Genomic DNA, 20,328 nt, shown 5'->3' with positions numbered 1-20,328 from the left:
CTCATTGGCTCGTCCCTTCCGCCGGCGCCCGCCCATTGGCGATTGGGTAACGCCCCTCCTTATGAAACACATTTTTCTGTTGGGCAAAGACACAAAACGCCGTAGGAGGATTGGCTGTTGTATATGTGATTATTCTCATTGGCTGCCTTCTGTTCTCCTCTTTCAAGTTCATACTTGGGAAACCGTCTACGATTGGACTACTCGGAAGCAGCAGCAGCCAATGACATAAGAGCTTCCACCGCCGGCCTAGGCTACGTGACACACCCTCTTTTCTCTCCGGCTTCCCCGCCCCTTCTCGCCCGCCTTCCCTTATTCATACAAGAAGCGCCTCCGTTCCGATTGGCCAGGAGGTGATGCGCTCTCAGCCAATCGTAATCCAGGCTGCGCTTGGATCCTTTCAGGACGCCAAACCTTGTAGAGACCACGTCTACGATTGGTCGCTCCTCGGCAAGGATTTAATTTTGAATTTTTCTTTATGGTGTGGAAGAGGCTCCAGCCCGAACTTCATCTAATCTTCAGGCTTTTAGACTAGTAAGTGCAGTGACGATTCTTTCTTTGTTACCTGGTCCCATCTTCCGTTGCTCGGACTGTTGGTGGTTGGGTTCTTAGGGTTGAAAGGAGGTGGGTCTTGTGCTGGACTGGTAGGAGAGATGGAGCAGAAAAGGGAAGATTTGGGGCAGGACATGAGCTCCGCTGGCCACATCCGAGCCACAGTTTGTTGTTGTTTTGTTCGAGACAGGATTTCTCTGTGTAACAGCCCCGACTGTCCTGGAATTCGCTGTCTAGACCAGTCTGGTCTCGAACTCACTGAGATCCGCCTGCCACTACCTCCCGAGTACTGGGATTAAAGGCTTGTGCCACCACGCCCGGCTCCGAACCACATTTTTATTTAACACTCTGCAATATATGTTTTGAAGCGATTGCCTTTTGCTCAGTCTTTTTCGTTACTCATTGCCTCTCAAAGTGGGTCCACAGACTAGCGGTTTTGGCTTCTCTGGTCGCTAGTGACAAATGCAAATTATAGGGGTCCATCCAAATTTACTGAATAAGAATATGTATTTAACCAGATGCTCTCCCCCGCGGTACTTGAGCACATTTAAGTTTGTGGAGGAATGTTTGACAGGTGGTTTTACAATGCTCCTTGATGCAGAGTTACATCGATTTTTGACCATATGTCTGGTACTGTGCTAGGTGACACTAAAGACCTGTGGTCGCTCTGAGAAAGACACAGGAAAGAACCAGGAAAAAAAAAATACTTCACAATAAAACAAAATTAACTATAGGAAAATGGCAGAAATCACGCCGCAGTAATCAAGGTGAACCAACTAAATTGGTAATGGAAATTAAATGGACTAGAGGCGATTTGTGTGGGTGTAAAAATGTGTTTTAGAACGTTGGTGATGAAATGGCAACTGTCATTTCCGCTGTTGCCACAGCTTTACATGCGTCCCCAGCCAAGAGCTTTTCATGTAACTGGTGAAGTTTTAACAGAAGCAGCAGGGTCAACTCGTACAGAAGACTAATTCTGAGACGGCTCATGTAACCCAAGTTGTCAAGAGATGACCCTGAACTCTGAATCCCCATGCTTCCACCTCTGCGGTTCTGGGATTACAGGCCTGTGTGCCAACTTGACAATTGATGTGGCCCTGGAGATTATTGAACTCAGGGTCTCTTGTTATGTGAGGTCAGCTCTCTACCAACAGAGCTAGATCAGCCAATGTAATTCTTGTTCTTTTATTTTGTTGAATCTTCATACTTGGAAGTTTTTGTTTTGTTTTGTTTTGTTTTGTTTTTTGATCCACCCTTTAACATAAAGATATGATCAGGCCCGGCAGTGGTGGCGCACACCTTTAATTCCAGCACTTGGGAGGCAGAGCCATGTGGATCTTTGTGAGTTCAAGGCCAGCCTGGTCTACAGAGATCCAGGAAAGGCACCAAAACTACACGGAGTAACCCTCTCTCAAAAAACCAAAAAAAAAAAAGATATGATCTGGTTTGAATAACTAACACTGCCCTTCCTCCCCCCTCCTCCCCCAACGCACACTAAAAGATACCTACCACTCAACTGCATTAGACTTAAAGGATATTGCTTAAGTAAAAAGAGAATCATTGCTGACTAATACTGGAAAGTGATGTTATCTTTCATTCCTTTATTGGATAAAACATGTAATGATGCTATATCTAAGGAAACAGATGAATGAAATGTCCGCAGGTGAGAAATCACACAACCCTAACACTTGGAAGACAAGACAGAAAGATCAGGAGTTCAGGGTCATCCTGGGCTGTAGCTAGTTTGAAGCCAGTCATGATTTTGTATGCCTTGTGTGCCTATGATCCTAGCATTTAGGAGGCTGAGGCAGGAGGATCTTGGGTTCCAGACCATCCTGTGCTACATAACAGGACCCTGACTCAAAAAAAAAAAATGCATCTTATGAATTTGACTGACAGCTAATCCAATAAAATGCACTTTTGCCACAACCTTTTGGCATGAGGGTTAGCCTCAGGGACTAGACTACTGATACCAAGGCACTTCCCAGTTTTTGTTTTGTTTTAGGTTTTTGTTTGTTTGTTTGTTTTTTGTTTTGAGTTTTTTTTGTTTTGTTTTGTTTTGTTTTTGTCTGTCTGTTTTGTTTTTTCAAGACAGGGTTTCTCTGTGTAGCTTTGGAGCCTGTCCTGGAACTCACTCTGTAGCCCAGACTGGCCTCGAACTCACAGAGGTCAACCTGCCTCCCAAGTGCTGGGATTAAAGGCGTGTGCCCAGTTTTTATAACCTGTAAAGGGAAGTGGGGAGGTGTCCTGATAATCTGAATGCTGAGGCAGTATATGCAAATACCTAGTTCCAAAAGGTTACCAAGTGAACAGAAGTGGAATGGATGTTTGTTAACTTCTCAGACACAGGGTCCCACTGTATAGCTGTGGGTGGCTTGGAAGAAGGTATTAGACCAGCTCAGCCTTGAACTTACATAGATCCACCTGCCTCTGCTTTCCAAGCGTTGCTTTTAAAGTTGTTACCACCACTCAGGTCCTTAAATGTGTGTTTCAAAGGCTGATTTTTCCTATTCAAATTTGTAAGTTTGATGCAGACCATTTTCCTTTCTGCTACTTGAGTAACAACACCTTTGTTCCTCAGAAATGAACACTTAAAACTACCAAAGCCCTTTTGGAGCTTCAGATCAAACTAACCCAGACTTTTTTTTTCCCAGAAAAGGATATATATTAAAACATAAATATATTAAATAATATCTTAAGTGCTTCAAAATAACTGTCTTAAAACAGGTCTTTGGTTTTAGGTACTTGTATACAGCCTATTTAAGTTACTGTTGTTGCTCCATAGTCTACTAGGGAAAGCCGTGGTCTGAAGACTTACAGGTCTGTTTTTATACTTTACTGTATTACATTAGGCAGGCATCTAATCTAACCCTTAGCTTATTTTTATATAAAACTGGGACTAAAATCTTCCTCGTCAGTTGAGGAGATTGAAGATTGACAGAGGAAAAGTGGAATGTACTCCACATTTAAGGGGGCACTTTATAAATGATTCCTCCTACTGTGACATCTGCCTATCATAGTAGATGCTCATTATATGTTGCTGAATCACAAACCCATCTTTTTAATATCAAACCATAATCCACTACAGCCATTTTCCTATTATAAGGAAAGGAACGGCTAAGTATTGTAGTCAGTTGGTAAAGTGTTTGCCTAGCATCCAGAAGCCTTGACTTGGAGCTCCAGCACATAAACCCAATATGATATTGCCAGTCTGAAGATAATGCCAGCAGCCAAGGTAGAGGCAGGAGTCATTCTTAACTATATGGGGAGTTTGAAGGCTAGCCTGGGATGCATAGGATCTTGTCTCAAAATGACTTTTTTAAAGAGGAGGGGCGCTAGCTCAGTAGTAGAGCACTTGCCTAGACAAATGCAAAGCCCTGGGTTTGGTCTCCAGCTGGGAAAGAGGGAGTTGCAGAGAAAAAAGAGAAATTCATTTGCCTTCATCAAAGAATGCAACAAAAGCAGAGTGAGAGACTATAGTAAAGCCAAAGGAAGACTCCAGACATTTTAAATATGAGTTTACATTTTCTTCCCTGGGAAGCAATTTCTAGAATGCTGGTGACTTTTCTTCTCTCTGGTTTTTGGGTTTTTTTAGTGTTTTGAGACAGGGTCTCATGTGCCAAAGCTGGCTTTGAACTCACAGGGTAGCTGAAGGCATCTTGAATCCCTATATACCTGCCTCTACCTTCCAAGTGGTGAGATCACAGGTGTGTACAGATGTTTTGGAGACAGGATCACTTTTAGGTGTTCTCCAATTCAGTCATCCTTCTGCCTCAAATCCCATCCCCCAGTACTGGGATTACAGGTACACACCACCATGCCCACAACTACAATGTATTTCTTAACCAAGGCTGGAGAAGAAGGAAAAAAACTGGAGTAAACCAAAAATAACCAAGATGATGTCTCTGAGGGTATATAAAGTTCCTCTATCATAAGTCATTGAACTATGCACTGAAGGTTTATACATTTTCTATATGTATACATCATTCTTTAATAAAAACATATATTTCAGGTACTAGAGAAATGACCTGGAGGGTTAAGAGCACTAGCTGCTCTTTTAGAAAACTTAGATTCAATTCCCAGCACCCACATGGCAGCTCACAGCCATCTGTAACTCCAGTTCCCAGGAGACATGATGCCCTCTTCTGGTCTCTGAAGGTACCAGGCATGCAAATGGTGGAAAGGCAGACACACAGGCAGGCAAAACACCCATATGCATATTTTTTTTAAACTTCAAATTTTTCTCTACAGAAATCATGCCCAAGTTCAAACAGCGAAGAAGAAAGCTAAAAGCCAGGGCCAAACGCTTATTTAAGAAGAAAGAAGCCTCTCGGGTCCAGCCTAAGCTATCGACACCTCCCCCTCCACCTCCACCACCCACACCAGAAAGGTAAGGTGTAATGGAGAAGACAGGAAACATTAGAGCTTATCAGTGTACAGTTACCAGTGTAGCCTATGATAATATAGAACAGCCAGATAAATTTGAATTTCAGCCCCCAAATAAATCATATTTAGGATGTCCCATGTAAAATTTGAAATGTGCCTATACCAAAATTATTGCTGGCCATGGTAGCTCATGCTAACTGTAACCCCACCACTCAGAAGACTGAGGCAGGAGAATTGCTGAGAGTCGAAGGCTGTCTTGAGTTCCAGGCCAGCCTGGACTATGGAGTGAAACCCTTTCTCTCTCAAAAAAAAAAAAAAAAAAAAAAAAAAAAAAGAGCAGGGCATGGCAGTAAAACCCTTAAATGGCATCACTCAGGAGGCAGTGGCAGGCAGGTCTCTGTGAGTTCTAGGCCAGCTGAGGAATCTGTAGGGAGACCCTGTCTCCCAAAAGAAGAAAGGAAAGTAAGTAGGGCCAGCAAGAAGGTGCAGCAGGTGAAGGCCTTGCCGCCAAGCCAAGTGCATCAGTTTAATCCCTGGGACCTACATGGTGGAAGAAGAGAGCCAGCTCCTGAGACTGTCTTCTGACCTCCACACACATGCCATGCCACATGTGTACACACACACACACACCACCCCCACCAAAAATAAATTGTATTCAAATGAAATAAGAATCAGAAGGAGTTGTATTCAAACCCAAAGTATCTATTTTCTATTTTTCAGTTGATTTTAATTGTTCAATTCTAGCAAGTAATGAGAGAGGGGCATAGAACTGGAATGAAACCTTAGTTCTGATAAGATTGGTCTTTTATTCTTTGAGATCCATAAGTTAAATGGATTATTGAGAGAACAGCTGAGTTCCAGAAATTGTAGGGTGCTGGTTTTCCTGCTTTGTTTTGTTTTGTGAAGACAGGGTTTCTCTGTGTAGCCTCAGCTGTCCTGGAACTTGTTCTGTAGACCAGGCTGGCCTCGAACTCACAGAGATCCGCTTGCCTCTGCCTCCCGGGTCCTGGGAATAAAAGTGTGCGCCACCACCACCCAGCCCAGGTGCTGGTTTTCTTAAAAACTTACACTTTGTGTACCCCACTGGTGTCCTACCTCCCCCTCCACTTTCTTTTGTTGTTGATGACAGGTTCTTTTTTGGTTTTGGTTTTGGTTTGTTTGATTTTCTAGAGACAGGGTTTCTCTGTATAGGATGATAGGTTCTTCCTTTGTTGGTTTTGTGTGCAAATCTCTATCTCTGGTCCTGGCTACCCTGGAACTGACTGTAGCCCACCCTGGCCTTGAGCTTTTGGAAGTCCTCTGATTCAACCCTTCTCGTTTCTCCTCTGTTTGCCTGGCATGTGCCACCCCCATCCAGCTTATTTTTATTTATTTTTGGTATGGTAGGGATTAAACTCAGGGTGTCTAATATGGAAACAAAAAAACAAGCCAACAGAACTGACTGCTGAGCTATATATCCTTAACTTTAAAGCTCTTTTCATTAAATAAATACATAAATGAAATAGAGCCATGCTTTGTAACTCACACCTCTATTCCCACCACATGGAGCTAATGGCAAGTAGACCAGAGTTCAAATGTATTCTCTGCTACATATCATGTTTAACAAAGTCAGTATAGGATACATGAGACACTGTCTCAAAAAATAAAAATATATAGGCCAGAGAGATGGCTCAGTAGTTAAGAGCACTTCCTGCTCTTCCAAGTGAGCCCGGTTTGATTCCCAGCACTCAAATGAGGCAGCTCACAGCTGCCTGAATGAAACTCCAGCTGCCAGACCTCTCTTCTCCTCCTGTCTGGCCTCTCCAGGCTCTCACACACCTGGTACATAGTCACACAGGTGCAGCATACATACACATACATTTATTTATTTTTTAACCTATAAATAAATAAACAAATGTATGTTTAATGCATGCCTGCAATCCCAGCACTCAGGAAACAGAGGAGGGAGGGTTGGTTTAAGTTCAAGACAAGCCTGGTCCACACAGCCAGTTCCAGGACAGTCCGAACAAAATAATGAGACCCTGTCTCAAGAAAAGGAAAAGAAAAGAAAGTCATTCAGTCATTCAGTCCCTGGATCTGAGTCATAATATAAACTAGCTATTTGTGATAAGAGGTGTAGCTCGCTGCTACAATGTGTGCTTAGCATACACCCCCTGGATTTACTCCCCAGCACCAAAAATGATTCATTTAATTTAAAATAAGTAAGCCCAACTAATTACTTAAGTAGAAGCTTTTAGTCTGACTTAAGTTGGGGTGTGTGTGTGTGTGTGTGTGTGTGTGTGTGTGTTGGGGGGTGATGTTTTGTTTTTTGAGACAGAGTCTCACCATGTAGCCCTGGTTGGCCTAGAACTCGCAGAGATCTACCTGGTTTTATAAGTGTGACTCCGGAGCAGGAACATCCTTTCTTTCTCTTTTGAGACAGGGTCTTACTGTATTGTTTTGACTGGGCTGGGACTCACTATGTAGAACGAGCTTCCCTTGAACTTAAATCTATGCTCCTGCGTCTGCTTTCTGAGTGTGCACCACCATGCCCAGGCACGACCTACGGTTTTTTATTTGTTTTGTTTACTGTTTCTTCCACAGAGTGGCTACTTCTTCAACAGATACACCCCATAGCAGAAGCTGGCTAAGACGACCTTGGAACTTCAGATTTCCCAGCATCAAAGATGCAGCAAACCTTTGGACGCACAGAGCATGGTGCATATACAGTTGCTGTCAGACCTGTGTAGCCCAGGTAGAGGTTTCATAAACCTGTTCTCAGCAATAGAGTTTCTGTTCGGCCATACTTAGTGTGTATGTTCTTGTATGGTTCCTAGGCCTGACAGACCCCTGAGGCTAAGCTTGGATAAGATTAATTTGTGAGATCACGCCTGTCTTTGCTTACGTAAGCCATATGTGACACCACTTTCTTGAGCGTGCTGCCCATTAGATTCAGGCTTGTTTATTTATGAATTTCAGAGTTTCGAAGTGCTGAAAGATGCCATATTCCCTTCCCGAGTCTACCACAGAGAACTTCACAGTCTGAAACAACAAGTTTGTGTTTTGAAAAGTGAATTATGCAAGCTCCAAGAAACACTGAAGGTGGGTATTGCCAAACAAACCAGTCCAGAGATGTTATCTGAAAAGACTATTATGATAGGAAACGACTCTGGATCTGAGTTTGGTTATTACCTCAAAAGTCAGGCAGAGAGACTTCCTGTTGCAAAGGAAGAAGACAAAACTATCATGGCGGCCCTGGAGAGATGGCTCCCCAGTCAAGAGAGTGCACTGCTCATGCAGAGGATCAAATTTGGTCCCTAGAACCTACAGTGGGTGTCTTACAACTTTTGTGTAACTCCAACTTCAAGGAGTCCAACCCCTCTGGCCTGCGTAGGCACCTGTACTCATGTGTGCACATACACACACAACCACATAATTAAAATCAAAAACTATTTTTAAATGTATATTGGGAACAATTAATGGTCTTGGGAACACAAACAAAATAGAAATATAAAGGAAATTTCAATGAGCAACATTGAACTTAATCAGATTGGCAAAAAAAAATTAAAATTTTGTAAAAGTAGATACTTTCTTACATTATTGAGATGAACATAAACTAATAAAACTTTTGTGGGGAATAGTGAAGGAAATGGCTATCAGAATTTTCAGCTGGGGCCGGAGGGAATGGAGAAATGGATCTGTAGTTAAAAACACCTGCTGCTCTTGCAGATAACCCAGGTTCAGTTCCAAGCACCCACACTGGGTGGTTCATAACTGCCTGTAACTCTCGTTCCAGGGAGTCTGATGCCTTCTTTGGAATGTTGCAGGCATTTACACACACGGTCCACATACAGACGAGCAGGCACATACACACAGATATAACATAAAATGAATGCATCTTTAACACTTCCTTTGTTTTCAGCAGAAAGTAGCTAGGGATGGGCTCAGTCGGTAGAGTACTCCTCTAGCATACAGGAGGCCCCAGCACTACATGAATCAGCCATGGTGGCTTACACCTATAATCTTAGCACTTAGGAGGGCAAGGCTGAAGAACTGAAAGTAAGGTCATCCCCAATAACATAGGGACCTTAAGGCCAGCCTGGAATACAGGAGACCCTGTCTCACAAAAATTACTCTCAGCTGGGGATGTAGTTCAGTGATAAAGCATTTGCCTGCTGTGTGGACTCCCAGTTCAATCCCCACTGTGAGGGAAGGGAGAGTTTGCAAAAAATAAATACCAAAGTGCAGTGAGTGTGCAAATGTAACGTTTATGAGCCTGGGGGTGTAGTTCAGGGGTAGTGTGTTTGTCTAGCATGTACAGCATCCTACGTTCAAATCCTCAGCCTGGGAGAAGTCAACAAATGAAGCAGAAGGATGCTGAGAACACCCCCAGCCCCCCGCAGCCAATGTCAACACTTTTCTTTAGGTGTGGTAGTGCGTGGCTGAGGCATGGGGATTGCCCAACATAGACCACACAGTGAGTCCCGGGCCACCCTGAGCTAGAGAATGAGACTGTGTCTCAAAAACCCGAACAAAAAGAACATACCATTTAATAGATTAAATACAGAGGTATAGAAAGAGATGGTGTTAGGATTCTATAGGATGCTTCACCTATAGTTAAAACATAGAGTGTGATAGTTTTTCAGTTGGGCCTGGTGATGTGTGCCTATAGTCCCATCTGTTAGGGAAGCTAAAGCAAGGGGATCACCTGAGCCTAGGAATTCAAGGTCAGCCTGGCTAATTAGCAAGATCCTCATCTCAAAATAGCTAATCAGCTAACAAGTTCATTAAGCCAATGGAAGTATCCTTATGAGATACAGATATTCATATACTTTCCTTATATATAGGAACATACATACAAATTTATTATACACATATATATATATTCTAGCTGTGAGTATGATCCTCACCATTGGAAACAAGAACATAAAATAAGGCCTGGGTGTGGCTGGGGGGGTATGATGGCCAGAAGAGGGCGTCAGGTCGCCTGGAAGTGGAGTTAGACGTGAGCTGTCCCATTTGCTCTGGGAACTAAATGCAGTCCTCTGCAAGAGCTGCAAGCCTGTACTTGCCAAACTTCTCTCTAGCCCAATAAACAATGGAATCATAGAAGTAACTTTGTTGTTATTGTCAGGAGTGGTCATGCATTCCTGTAATCCTAATGCCCAGACAGCTGAGGAAACAGTTTGAATTTAAGGCCCCCTGAGTGAGTTCCAGGCCAGCCTGAGCCAGAGTGTGAAATGTCTCAAAAAAAAAAAGAGAGAGAGAGACCAAATAAACACCACCATTAATCTATTGTTTGTCAATTATGGTATCTTTCAGACCATCTCAGAAAATTCTTCTTATTCAAGCTGTTGTCATAAGTGTTGTGTGAGTGATAAACTCACAAACGTGCCTGCCTGTGCTCCCACAACCCATGAAGAATCCAGAACTGCACTTCCTCCCACACTGCCACAGCCAGCCAGTCATCCTCCCCCTCCTCCTCCCCTCCCCCTCCCCCTCCTCCCCTTCCTCCACCTCCACCACCCCTAGCACCTTTGCTGCTCAGAAAATCTGGTACTGCTAAAGCGCCTCAGGTAAGAGATAATCAGTAACAATGTGTTTTCGTTAGACTGTAATACAGGAATAAAGCCAAGAGGCCTTTCAAAGCTGAGCCAAAGGCCTAGATGTGAAGACTAAGTTTTGTTCTGATTCTATATCTTAATTCTGGTAATTATTATGATTTTAGTTATAAGTTTTTTGTTGGGTTTTTTTGGGGGGTTGGGGTTGGGGCTTGTTTTTGGTCTTAGATATAGTTTCATTATGTTGTCCAAGCTGGTCTTGAACTGGTGGGCTCAAGCCATCCCTTTGCTTTAGCCTTTGAGTAGCTGGCATTATGGATATATGTCAATGTAATGTAATTATTGTAGTTTTCTTGTTGTTCCTTTGTTTTGTTTTAGGCTTTTGTTCTTGGCAGCTTTTATTTATTTGTTCTCTGAGACTGGATCTTGATTTGTAGCCCTGACTGGCTTAGAACTCACTATGTAGCACAGGCTATCCTCTAACTTGTGATCTTTTGCTTCAGCTTTAGAGGAGCTTGGACTGTAGTCCACAAAATACACACACATACACACACACACACACACACACACACACACACACACACACACACACACCCCACTATGCCTTGCTCCATTATTAAACATTTCGAAAACTTTATTCACAAGGCTAGAACACATATCTAATCCTATCACTTGGGAGGTACAAGTAGGAGGATCCAGAGTTCAAGGTCATCCTTGGTTACATAGTGAGTTTATGGCTATATTGGGAGTCTGAGGCCAGTTTCAAAACAAACATACAAAGAAAATTCTGATGTAGAGTTGCTGGAGAGATGGCTCAGCGGTTAAGAGCACTTTGCTGCTCTTGCAGAGGACCAGAGTTTGGTTCCTAGCACCCATTTGGTAGGACACAACTCTCTATCACTCTAGTTTCAGATCTGACATCCTCTTGTAGACTCCAAAGGTACCAAGCATACATGCAGTACACATACATAAATGCAGTCCAAACATGAATATACATTAAAATATGTATGCTTTTTTAACTTTAAAATTATTTCATCTTATGTGAATGGGTGTTTTGTCTGCTTGTGTGTCTGTGTACCATGTACATGCCTGGTGCCTGAAAAGTTCAGAAGAAGGTGTTGGATCCCCTGGAACTGGAGTTATAGACGGTTGTGCATCATGGGTGCTGGGAACAGAACTCAGGCCCTCTGCAAGTACTCTTAACCACTGTGCCATCTCTCTAGCTCCAAATAAAAAAAATTTAAGGTGCTCTGGCACCACCCCATCCACTCACACCCCACCACTACCCACTCATACCCCTGTCATTCTTGCTTGCTCACGGAGAATGTGTTTAATCCCTAGGGTAAACAAGAGTTAACTTTAGACGGGTGTGGTGGTACGTTCCTATAATCCTGGCATTTGGAAGCTGACACAAAAGGATTGCCGTGAGTTTGAGGCCAGTGTAAGCTTCCTATGGAGTACTAAGACAGCCAGGACTAGAGAACAATACCCTGTCTCAAAAATAATGGTAGAGGAAAAGCAAAAATGATAAAAATAAATAAATAGCGATAACACGTTAACTTTCAACTCTGAACCTTTACAAAGTAAACTTGGATTTGGATTTCACTGGATGTCCTGATGCCAATTTTAATCCTAACCTCTCCATGTCTTTTAAGACTGAGCCATTAAAGAAAGATGGACCTATGCACATAACTGTTAAAGATCTACTCACTGTAAAACTAAAAAAGACACAGAGTATTGAAGAAAGGAAGAAGGTAAGATGTCACCGTGAACACACGAGGCCTTCTTCCTTTGGGGCTGGGGGTGTTTTGTATAAGTGTTATAGTTGTGTGTTTGTGGGTGCTTATGTGGAGGCCAGAGGTTAATACGGGGTGTCTTCCTCTATCACTTTCCACCTTACACCTATTTATTTATTTGTTTGTTTATTTATTTATTTATTGACAGACAGGATCTCCCTGTGTAGCCCTGGCTGTCCTGGAACTCGCTCTGTAAACCAGGCTGGCCTCAAACTCACAGAGATCCATCTGCCTCTGCCTCCCAAGTGCTAGGATTAACACTGTAAATTAGCACTGTAAACACTGTACCAACTAAGCTATCTCCCAAGCTCGAAGGTATGTTTTTCTTGCTACTTAACCCAGGCTGACTTCAAATCTTTGAATGCACCACACCTAAACCTCACAAGTGTTAGAAACACAGTGTCATGCCTTGCTTCTTCCTTTTTAAACATGGCTGTTCCTTTAGGAAAATATGGCAAACCTTGTGTATAGAAGTTACTCTGTTGGGGGTAGGTATACAGTTTAATGACAGAGCATTTGCCTCACATGTATGAGGCCCTGGTTTCACTCTCCAGTATTTTAAAACAAAAACAAAAACAGGCTGCAGAGATGGCTCAGTTGAAAAAGTGCTTGCCACACAGGCATGAGGGTCTGAGTTCACATCCCCAACACCCATGTGAAAAGAAGGCAACCCCACCTATACTTCTAACCCTGGAGAGGCGGAGACAGTCAGACCCCCAAACTCACTGGCCAGCAGGTCTAGCCAATTAGTGAGCTCCAGGTTCAGTGAAAGCCCCTGTCTCAACATGATAGTAAGTGATAATGAAAATGCCTGGCATTGACCCTTGGCCTCCATGCACACACTCACACACACATACACAAAAACACATATACACACATCTATCATATACACCCATACACAATAGTGTACACTAATGATCCTAGCACTTGGGAGGTGTCTGCAAAGAATCAGGAGTTCAAAGTCATCCTTAGGAACACAGGAAGTCAAGAGGCCAGGCTGAGAGACATATAGTAGGTAGGTGTGGTGCCTCACACCTGTATTCTTAGCACCTGTACTCGGGCAGGAGGATTTCTTTGAATTCAAGGCCACACTATTCAAGATCCATACCAGCTTGGTCTGACCATCGGGATCCAGCTAGTAGAACCCAAGAGAGATGGGGGAGTGTGAGAGAGAGCCTTTGACCCTTTGAAATAAAGAATTGAATCATGGAAAATGTACCCTCTGGCAGTGAAGCGTTTGCTGTTTGGGGGTATTTGCATTAGAATGATATTTTAATATGTATCTTTAATGTCTCATTTTGTAGTTAAAGCTTCTACCATCACCACCAGAGGAACGAAGTCCACTGGTTACTATCTCTGACCTGCAACGTGTTACTCTGAAACCCAACTCCAGGGTGTTAGCCACACGAGTTAAAAATGTCTTAATGTAAGTAATTGCACATTATTATGCTCTGCTGCTACTTAAAATGCTGGTTTTCCTTTGCTGCTTTTTAAGATTTAAAAGTAGTTTGTCATTGTTGTATGTGTGTGTTGGGGAGGGGAACATGTACACATGCCACTGCCTTTGTATGAAGGTCAGCAGACAGACATTGTGTATTTGGTCTTCTTTCACCCTTACATGGATTCTCAGGGATCAAACACTGGCCGTCGGGCTTATGCAGCAAGGGTTTTTACCCACTGAAACATCTCACTGGCCCCTTTGGGGGCCATTTTTAACTTTTTGTTTTGTGTTGTTGTTTGTTTGTCTCAGGACAGGGTTTCACTATATAGCTCTTGCTGTCCTAGAACTCTGTATGTTCACCAGGCTGACCTCAAACTCACAGAGATCCACCTGCCTCTGTGTCCCAAGTGCTATGGCTAAAGACATGCGCACTACGCCCTGCTGCATTTTTAACTTTTAAAATTACATATGCTCACTATAGAAGAATTGAAACCTACAGAAAAATTCAAAGAGAAAAACAAAACTCATGTAGGTGGTTCACTTGGATCTGTGTAATTCCTTCAACTCCCAATCTAATAGTTAATCCTGTCATTAGAGACTGCTACTGAGAACATAATTGATGATTTTGTTATTATTGTTGTTGTTTGATTTAATTTTTATAATTCTAGTCTTTTTTCTGAATATTCACTACTTTATTGACTCACCCAAGAGGCTGTCTTTTATATGACATATCACTTATTTAATAACAAATTTGAGGCAAAAATAAAATATTAACAAGGTTTTTTAACCAGGTGTGATGGCACATGCCCATAATCCCAACACTTGGGAAGTGGAGCCAGGAAGATCAGGAGTTCAAAGTCATCAGCAGCTACAATAGTGAGTTCAAAGCCAGCCTGAGCTATATGATACCCTGTTTAAACAAACAGACATTTTTCAGACTTCCAGTTTCAGGGCTGGTGAGATGGCTCAGCAGGTAAAGGTGTTTGCTGCCAGGACCTAGGACCTGAGGTGAATCTCTGGGACCCATGAGGTATATGGAGAGAACCAAATCTAAATTATTCTCTGGCCTTCCATGTGAACTGTGGCACGAAGGCGCGCGCGCGCACACGCACACACACACACACACACACACACACACACACACACACACACACACACTTTTGTTTTTAGATTTCATTCATCTCTCCCTGACTCCTGACTGTGGGTACAGTGCAGCAACCAGACCCTGACACACTCACTGCCCTGCCTTCCCTGCGTGATGGACTGTTTCTGTTCTTTTTTTTTTTCTTTCAATTTTACTTTATTTTTTTTAAGATAGGGTTTTACTACGTAGCCCTGACTGACCTGGAACTCACTCTATAAGCCAGGCTGGCCTTGAACTCACAGAGATTCACCTGCCTCTGCCTCCCAAGTAATAGCGTTGAAAACATGCACCACTATGCCCAGCCTGCATCACTTCCTCTGTCATAAGCCTAAATAAACTCTTAACTTCCTTTAAAAAAGAAAAAAAGAAAGAAAGAACGAAAAGAGGGATGAGCATGAATCATCATTTGGACTGATTTAGTATAATTTCTTTTATGTAAATTTCTTATCTGAAATCCTGTTTGGAGACATTAGGATTGTGAGTTACTGTCACTCCTCATAACTTTCTTGACTGTCATCCTTATGCTTAGTCTTTCCTAGGATACATTTTACAGGTAATGTTACAGTTTCACTTTGGACTGAGGATTATGTAGCTCAGTGATAAGTACTTAGACTGCAAGGCCCTGGGTTCAAATCCCAGCATCACTGTGAAAGGAAAACATATTTCTTATTGGAATGGCTATATAAGGTATAGAGACGTGGACGCCTTTAATCCCAGAACTTGGGAGGCAGAGGCAGGCAAATCTCTGTGAGTTGAGGCCAGCCTGGTCTACCTGGGGTTGGGCAACTATGTAATATCACCTTAGGCTTCCATCAGCATCTGCTGCTGTTATCCTGTTATTGTTATTATTATTATTATTATTATTATTATTATCATTATTATTATTATCATCATTATTATTATTAGTTGTTGTTGTTTTTCAAGACAGGATTTCTCTGTATCACATCCCTGGCTGTTCTGGAACTCGCTCTGTAGACCAGGCTGGCCTTGTATTCATAGATATAGATCCGCCTGCCTCTGCCTCCCAAGTGCTGGGATTAAAAGTGTGCGCCACCACTGCCCAGCTTCTGTTTTCTTAATGTGGCAAAAAGAACTACTTTCTAGGAGATTGTCTATAAAACTGACCTGTTGGGCTGGAGAGATGGCTCAGGGGTTGGGAGCCTTGGCTGCTCTTCTAGTAGACCTGGGTTCATTTCCCAGCACCCACAAGGCAGCTCACAACTGTCCTTTGGAAAAAGCCTACTGATCCACTCATCTCTAGCTCACAAAAAAAAAAAAAAAAAAAAAAAAAAACCTGACCTGTTTTTGGAGAAGTGGTGAAATCTGAAAGTTATAATTTTTATGTCTTTATTTTCAGTAATCCTGGTAAAAGCCAGACAGATCTGCGGAAACTGCTGAGAAAGGTCGATGTAGACAGGTAACAATCACTTCTCCTGTGCTTTCTAAGGCAGTTGGAAAAGTGCGGATAAAACACAGCTCTGACCTTTTCACACTTTTATAGGAGCCCAGGTGGGACCCCTCTTGTCAATAAAGAAAATATGGAAACAGGAACTGGACTGACTCCAGTCATGACTCGAGCCTTAAGGAGAAAGTTTCTGGTGAGTCTGTGACAAACCTAAAATCCAAACTAAGTCCTCTGGTTTGTTTTCCTGAAAAATAACTTAGGTAAGTGCTGAGAATATATGTAGCCCAGCATGCATGAGGGCCTGGCTCAAAGCCAAGCACTGGAGGGAAGGAAGGAGGGAGGGGGGAAGAGAAAAGGGAGGAGAATAGGGAAGGAGGGAGGGAGGGGGGAGGAATAATCTAATTTATTTAGAATCACAGTCTAAAGTATTTATTTATATATTTTGAAAGAGGGTCTCACTATGTACCCCACCAGACTGACCTCAAGTACATACTCTTCCCGACTCAACTTCCCTAGTTTTAGGATAATAGGCATGTCCCACTACCCAAAGTAGCTCCCTTAGTAACAATAGTAATAATAATAGGGGCCAGAAATGTGGCTCAGTGGTTAAGAGTGCATACTGTTCACCCGGTGGTATCCTTTAATCCCAGCACTTGGGAGGCAGAAGCAGGTGGATCTCTGAGTTCGAGGCCAGCCTGGTCTACAGAGTGATTTCTAGGACTGCCAGGGCAGCAGACAGAGAAACCCTTTCTCAAAGAAGGAGAAGGAAAGAGGAGGAAGAAGAAGCAGCAGAAAGAGGCTGGAAATGTAGCTCCGTGTCGGAACCCTTACCTAGCACGTGGGACACCCTGGGATCAACCTCTAATGCTGCACAGGCAAACAACCAAATCAAAGAATGATAATTTCTCATTCTGTATGCTTTGCAAAATGCTTTAATTATTTGGTATAAAATTCTGTGAAGAAAAATTATTGTAATATACAGCCAGGATTATCATTTCCCCTTTGTTAATAAATGTCTGGTGGTTTAATTTCCTTTAATGAGAATTCATCAAGTGCTTCCTGTATGGTAAGCACTGTGCTAGAGTACCAGGATTAGACTGGTATGAAAAGGCAGACACAGATCTGCTGCCCTGAACCTTTCAGTCTAGTGGAAAATATAGATGTGAATCAAATAATTCCTTATTGTCTCATCCCATAGTAAGTGCTATGAAGGAAAAGAGCAAGAAAACAGGAAATGATCTAGCCAAGATGACCTAGCCTAGAAGACTTCTGTAGGTATTGCTTTGGGCAGAGACAATTAAAGAATGAATAGGAATTAACAAGGAAAGGGTTATCCTACCATAAATGTCAGAGAGGAGAAAGTCCTAGGCAACAAAAGAGCAGCATGTATAAGTGTCCCACTCTGAGAGGCCTATATGACAAACTGAAATATGACAATGTGGTGGTCTCTAGAAGGGAGCCTGACAGATGACAGACAGAATGGAAATACAAGTCCGGCTAGCAGACTCCATTTAACGAGTGTTAATGGGAAAAGGTCGGACAGCCTTCTCCATCATCACCTGCTTGATGAGCCACACGAAAACCAAGGACAGTTTCTGGTCTTGGTCTCCTCTTTTCCACACCCGTCCGTCTTAGTCTTCCTCATCTCCTGGATTACTGGCTCTGAAGAGAAGCCATCTCCTGCCTCCCCTGCTGGAATGCTGGGACTTGGTTGCTGACCTTTGTGGCTTTGAACACTAGTTCCTCCTTCCCGTGGTGCAGAAGCACCACAGACCCCTGAGCTAAAGGGAAGAGGCCTCACAGAAGGCTTAGCCACTTCCTCTCTCTGTTAGCGCTAGGACCCTTGCTACCCTCGCCCCACACAATAGCTAGTACAGTGTACCAGGAACCATGGAAACAGATGAAAATATACTAATAATAATAAACCCGCATGCTGTCTATAGCAAAAATCACAGATGAAATTTTGCCATATTCTGTGTTACCACAAATCCACTTAGTAGGAAGATCCGTAGTAAGATTGTTAAAGAATGACTTTTCTCACTCAGCCCTTAAGTTCCCATTAACTGTAAAGCAAGTCTACCCAGAGTTTGCACCCAGCCACAAGTGACAAAATATCAATTCATTTAGATATATAAAATGAATAGTGTGGGGGGGGGAGAGCGGCGCACGCCTTTAATCCCAGTACTCGGGAGGCAGAGGCAGGCGGAGCTTGGTGAGTTTGAGATCAGCTTGGTCTACAGAGTGAGTTCCAAGACAGCTGAGGCTACTCGAGAGAAGCTCTGTCTAGAAAAACAAAAAAGAAAAGAATTTCAAAAAGAAAGACAAAAAAGGAAAATATACATATTTTTATATAAACACCCTACCCCCCCACCCTGCTTCCAGGAGTCTCAAGTAGCCATGTACCTGGGGCTGGCCTACAATGAATTCATTTTTCTTTTAAGTTTGTCTTTTTTTTTTTAAACTGAGAACCAAACGTAGGGCCTTATAATTGCCCAGCAAGCACTCTTCTTTGAAGTAAATCTCCAACCACTAGAGTCATTTTGTTTGTTGTTGTTTGTTTGTTTGTTTGTTAGACAGGGTCTTCCCTTGTAGCTCTGGCTGACCTGGAACTTGCTAGCTAGACCAGGCTGGCCTCGAACTCCTATCTGGGATTACAAGCATGGGCTCCCACCCCAGCTGGAATTCCGGGGGTTTCTCGCCTGAGACTCTCTCTGGGAAATGGAGATCCATGGCTGGTGTAGCTGCTTTATCATGTCCTTCCTGCTCTTTACCCATTTCCTTGTGCTTAGTTTGGTTGTTTGGTTGGTTTTGGTTTTGAGACGGAATCTCACTATGTAGCGCAGGTTGGCCTCAAACGTGTAGCAGTCCAGCCTCCGACTGTCTAGTGCTGGGGCTCCAGACATGAGCCACCGTTTCTCGCGCTCTTTCACCCTCAATGCCCGGCCTTTCTCCTCATGGTGCACAGGGGCAGTGCTTCCCATACAGTCACATCTCAGGCAAAAGGAGAAAGACCAGGGGAAAAAGGCTCCTTAGCTTCTGTCTGTATAAGGAAAGCGGGGGAGGGTCTCGAGGCATGCAGTGCTGCCTTGCAGAAAGCATCAAGGCTCTGTTAATAAGGAAGAAGACCTGTGACGGTCATAGGAGCATCATTCATGTTATACCTGTGACTTTTGTTTTCACAGCTGGCTCATCCTCAAAGCCCTACTCAGTCCCTGCCACTTCCTACAAGCAGCTTTGATGACCCAAACTGAGGCCAACTCTGCCTGACTCCATGGAGAGATCCAGACAAGGACAGCTCAAACCCCCTCAATTTTCATGTACTAAAATATGTATAGCTCTACGAATGTAATTCTGCTTGAAGAATCAGAGTGAGTATGTATGGAACCTACACATACTGTGGTAAACAGAGAGCATTTAGATGCTTTCTGGTGATCATGATGGTAAGGGGACCCGATGGGAAGGTGCAGTCTGCAATGTAATGTGTATCCTGGAATTACCCAGTTTAGGTTAGAGCGGCTGTTCAGATTTAATTCCAAAGGGACTGGTGATGTGGTTCAATGGGTAAAGGCACTTGCCCCCAAGCCTAATGACCCAAGTTCAGCACCCAGGACCCAAAGGGAGGGAAGGAAGAACTGACTCCCACAGGCTGTCCTCTGACCTCCACATGTACACTATTATATGTGCCCCCTTCAACACACAAAATTAATAAACATGTTAAAAAATAGTAATGGTATAACTAGTTTATTATATAAATATAGTTATGACATTAAGAAAATATTTTGAGTACTAGAAAAAATGGCTCAGCAGTTAAGAGCACTTGTTGCTTTTGCAGAGGACCCAAGTTCAGGTCCTAGCACTCACTTCAAGTGGCTTATGTCTGCCAATAGTTCTAGGTCCAAGCCATTCACTGCCCTCTTCTGGCTAGGCGGGCACCTGCCCTCACGTGTACACAGATACACAAACACATAACTAAAAATACAAAATTTTAAAAATAAAATAAAGGCCGGGCAGTGGTGGCGCACGCCTTTAATCCCAGCACTCAGGAGGCAGAGGCAGGTGGATCTCTG

General features: G+C 43.1%; 1 protein-coding gene across 1 annotated transcript; it reads left to right on the top strand.

Moving 5' to 3' along the window:
- The first annotated feature begins 307 nt into the window (after positions 1-307).
- Positions 308-20,281, top strand: Prr11 (proline rich 11). The gene is given in 11 exon segments (XM_028878193.2): positions 308-531; positions 4,801-4,939; positions 7,519-7,669; positions 7,894-8,016; positions 10,237-10,398; positions 10,401-10,490; positions 12,131-12,229; positions 13,576-13,697; positions 16,214-16,273; positions 16,358-16,454; positions 19,444-20,281. Coding segments are annotated over 10 exon segments (1,107 nt in total). The 5' UTR covers positions 308-531; positions 4,801-4,805; the 3' UTR covers positions 19,513-20,281.
- The last annotated feature ends 47 nt before the right edge of the window (positions 20,282-20,328 follow it).

The sequence above is a fragment of the Peromyscus leucopus genome, chromosome 8b (assembly GCF_004664715.2).
Source record: "Peromyscus leucopus breed LL Stock chromosome 8b, UCI_PerLeu_2.1, whole genome shotgun sequence".
Lineage (NCBI taxonomy): Eukaryota > Metazoa > Chordata > Mammalia > Rodentia > Cricetidae > Peromyscus > Peromyscus leucopus.
This window is presented reverse-complemented; position numbering and strand designations above follow the sequence as displayed.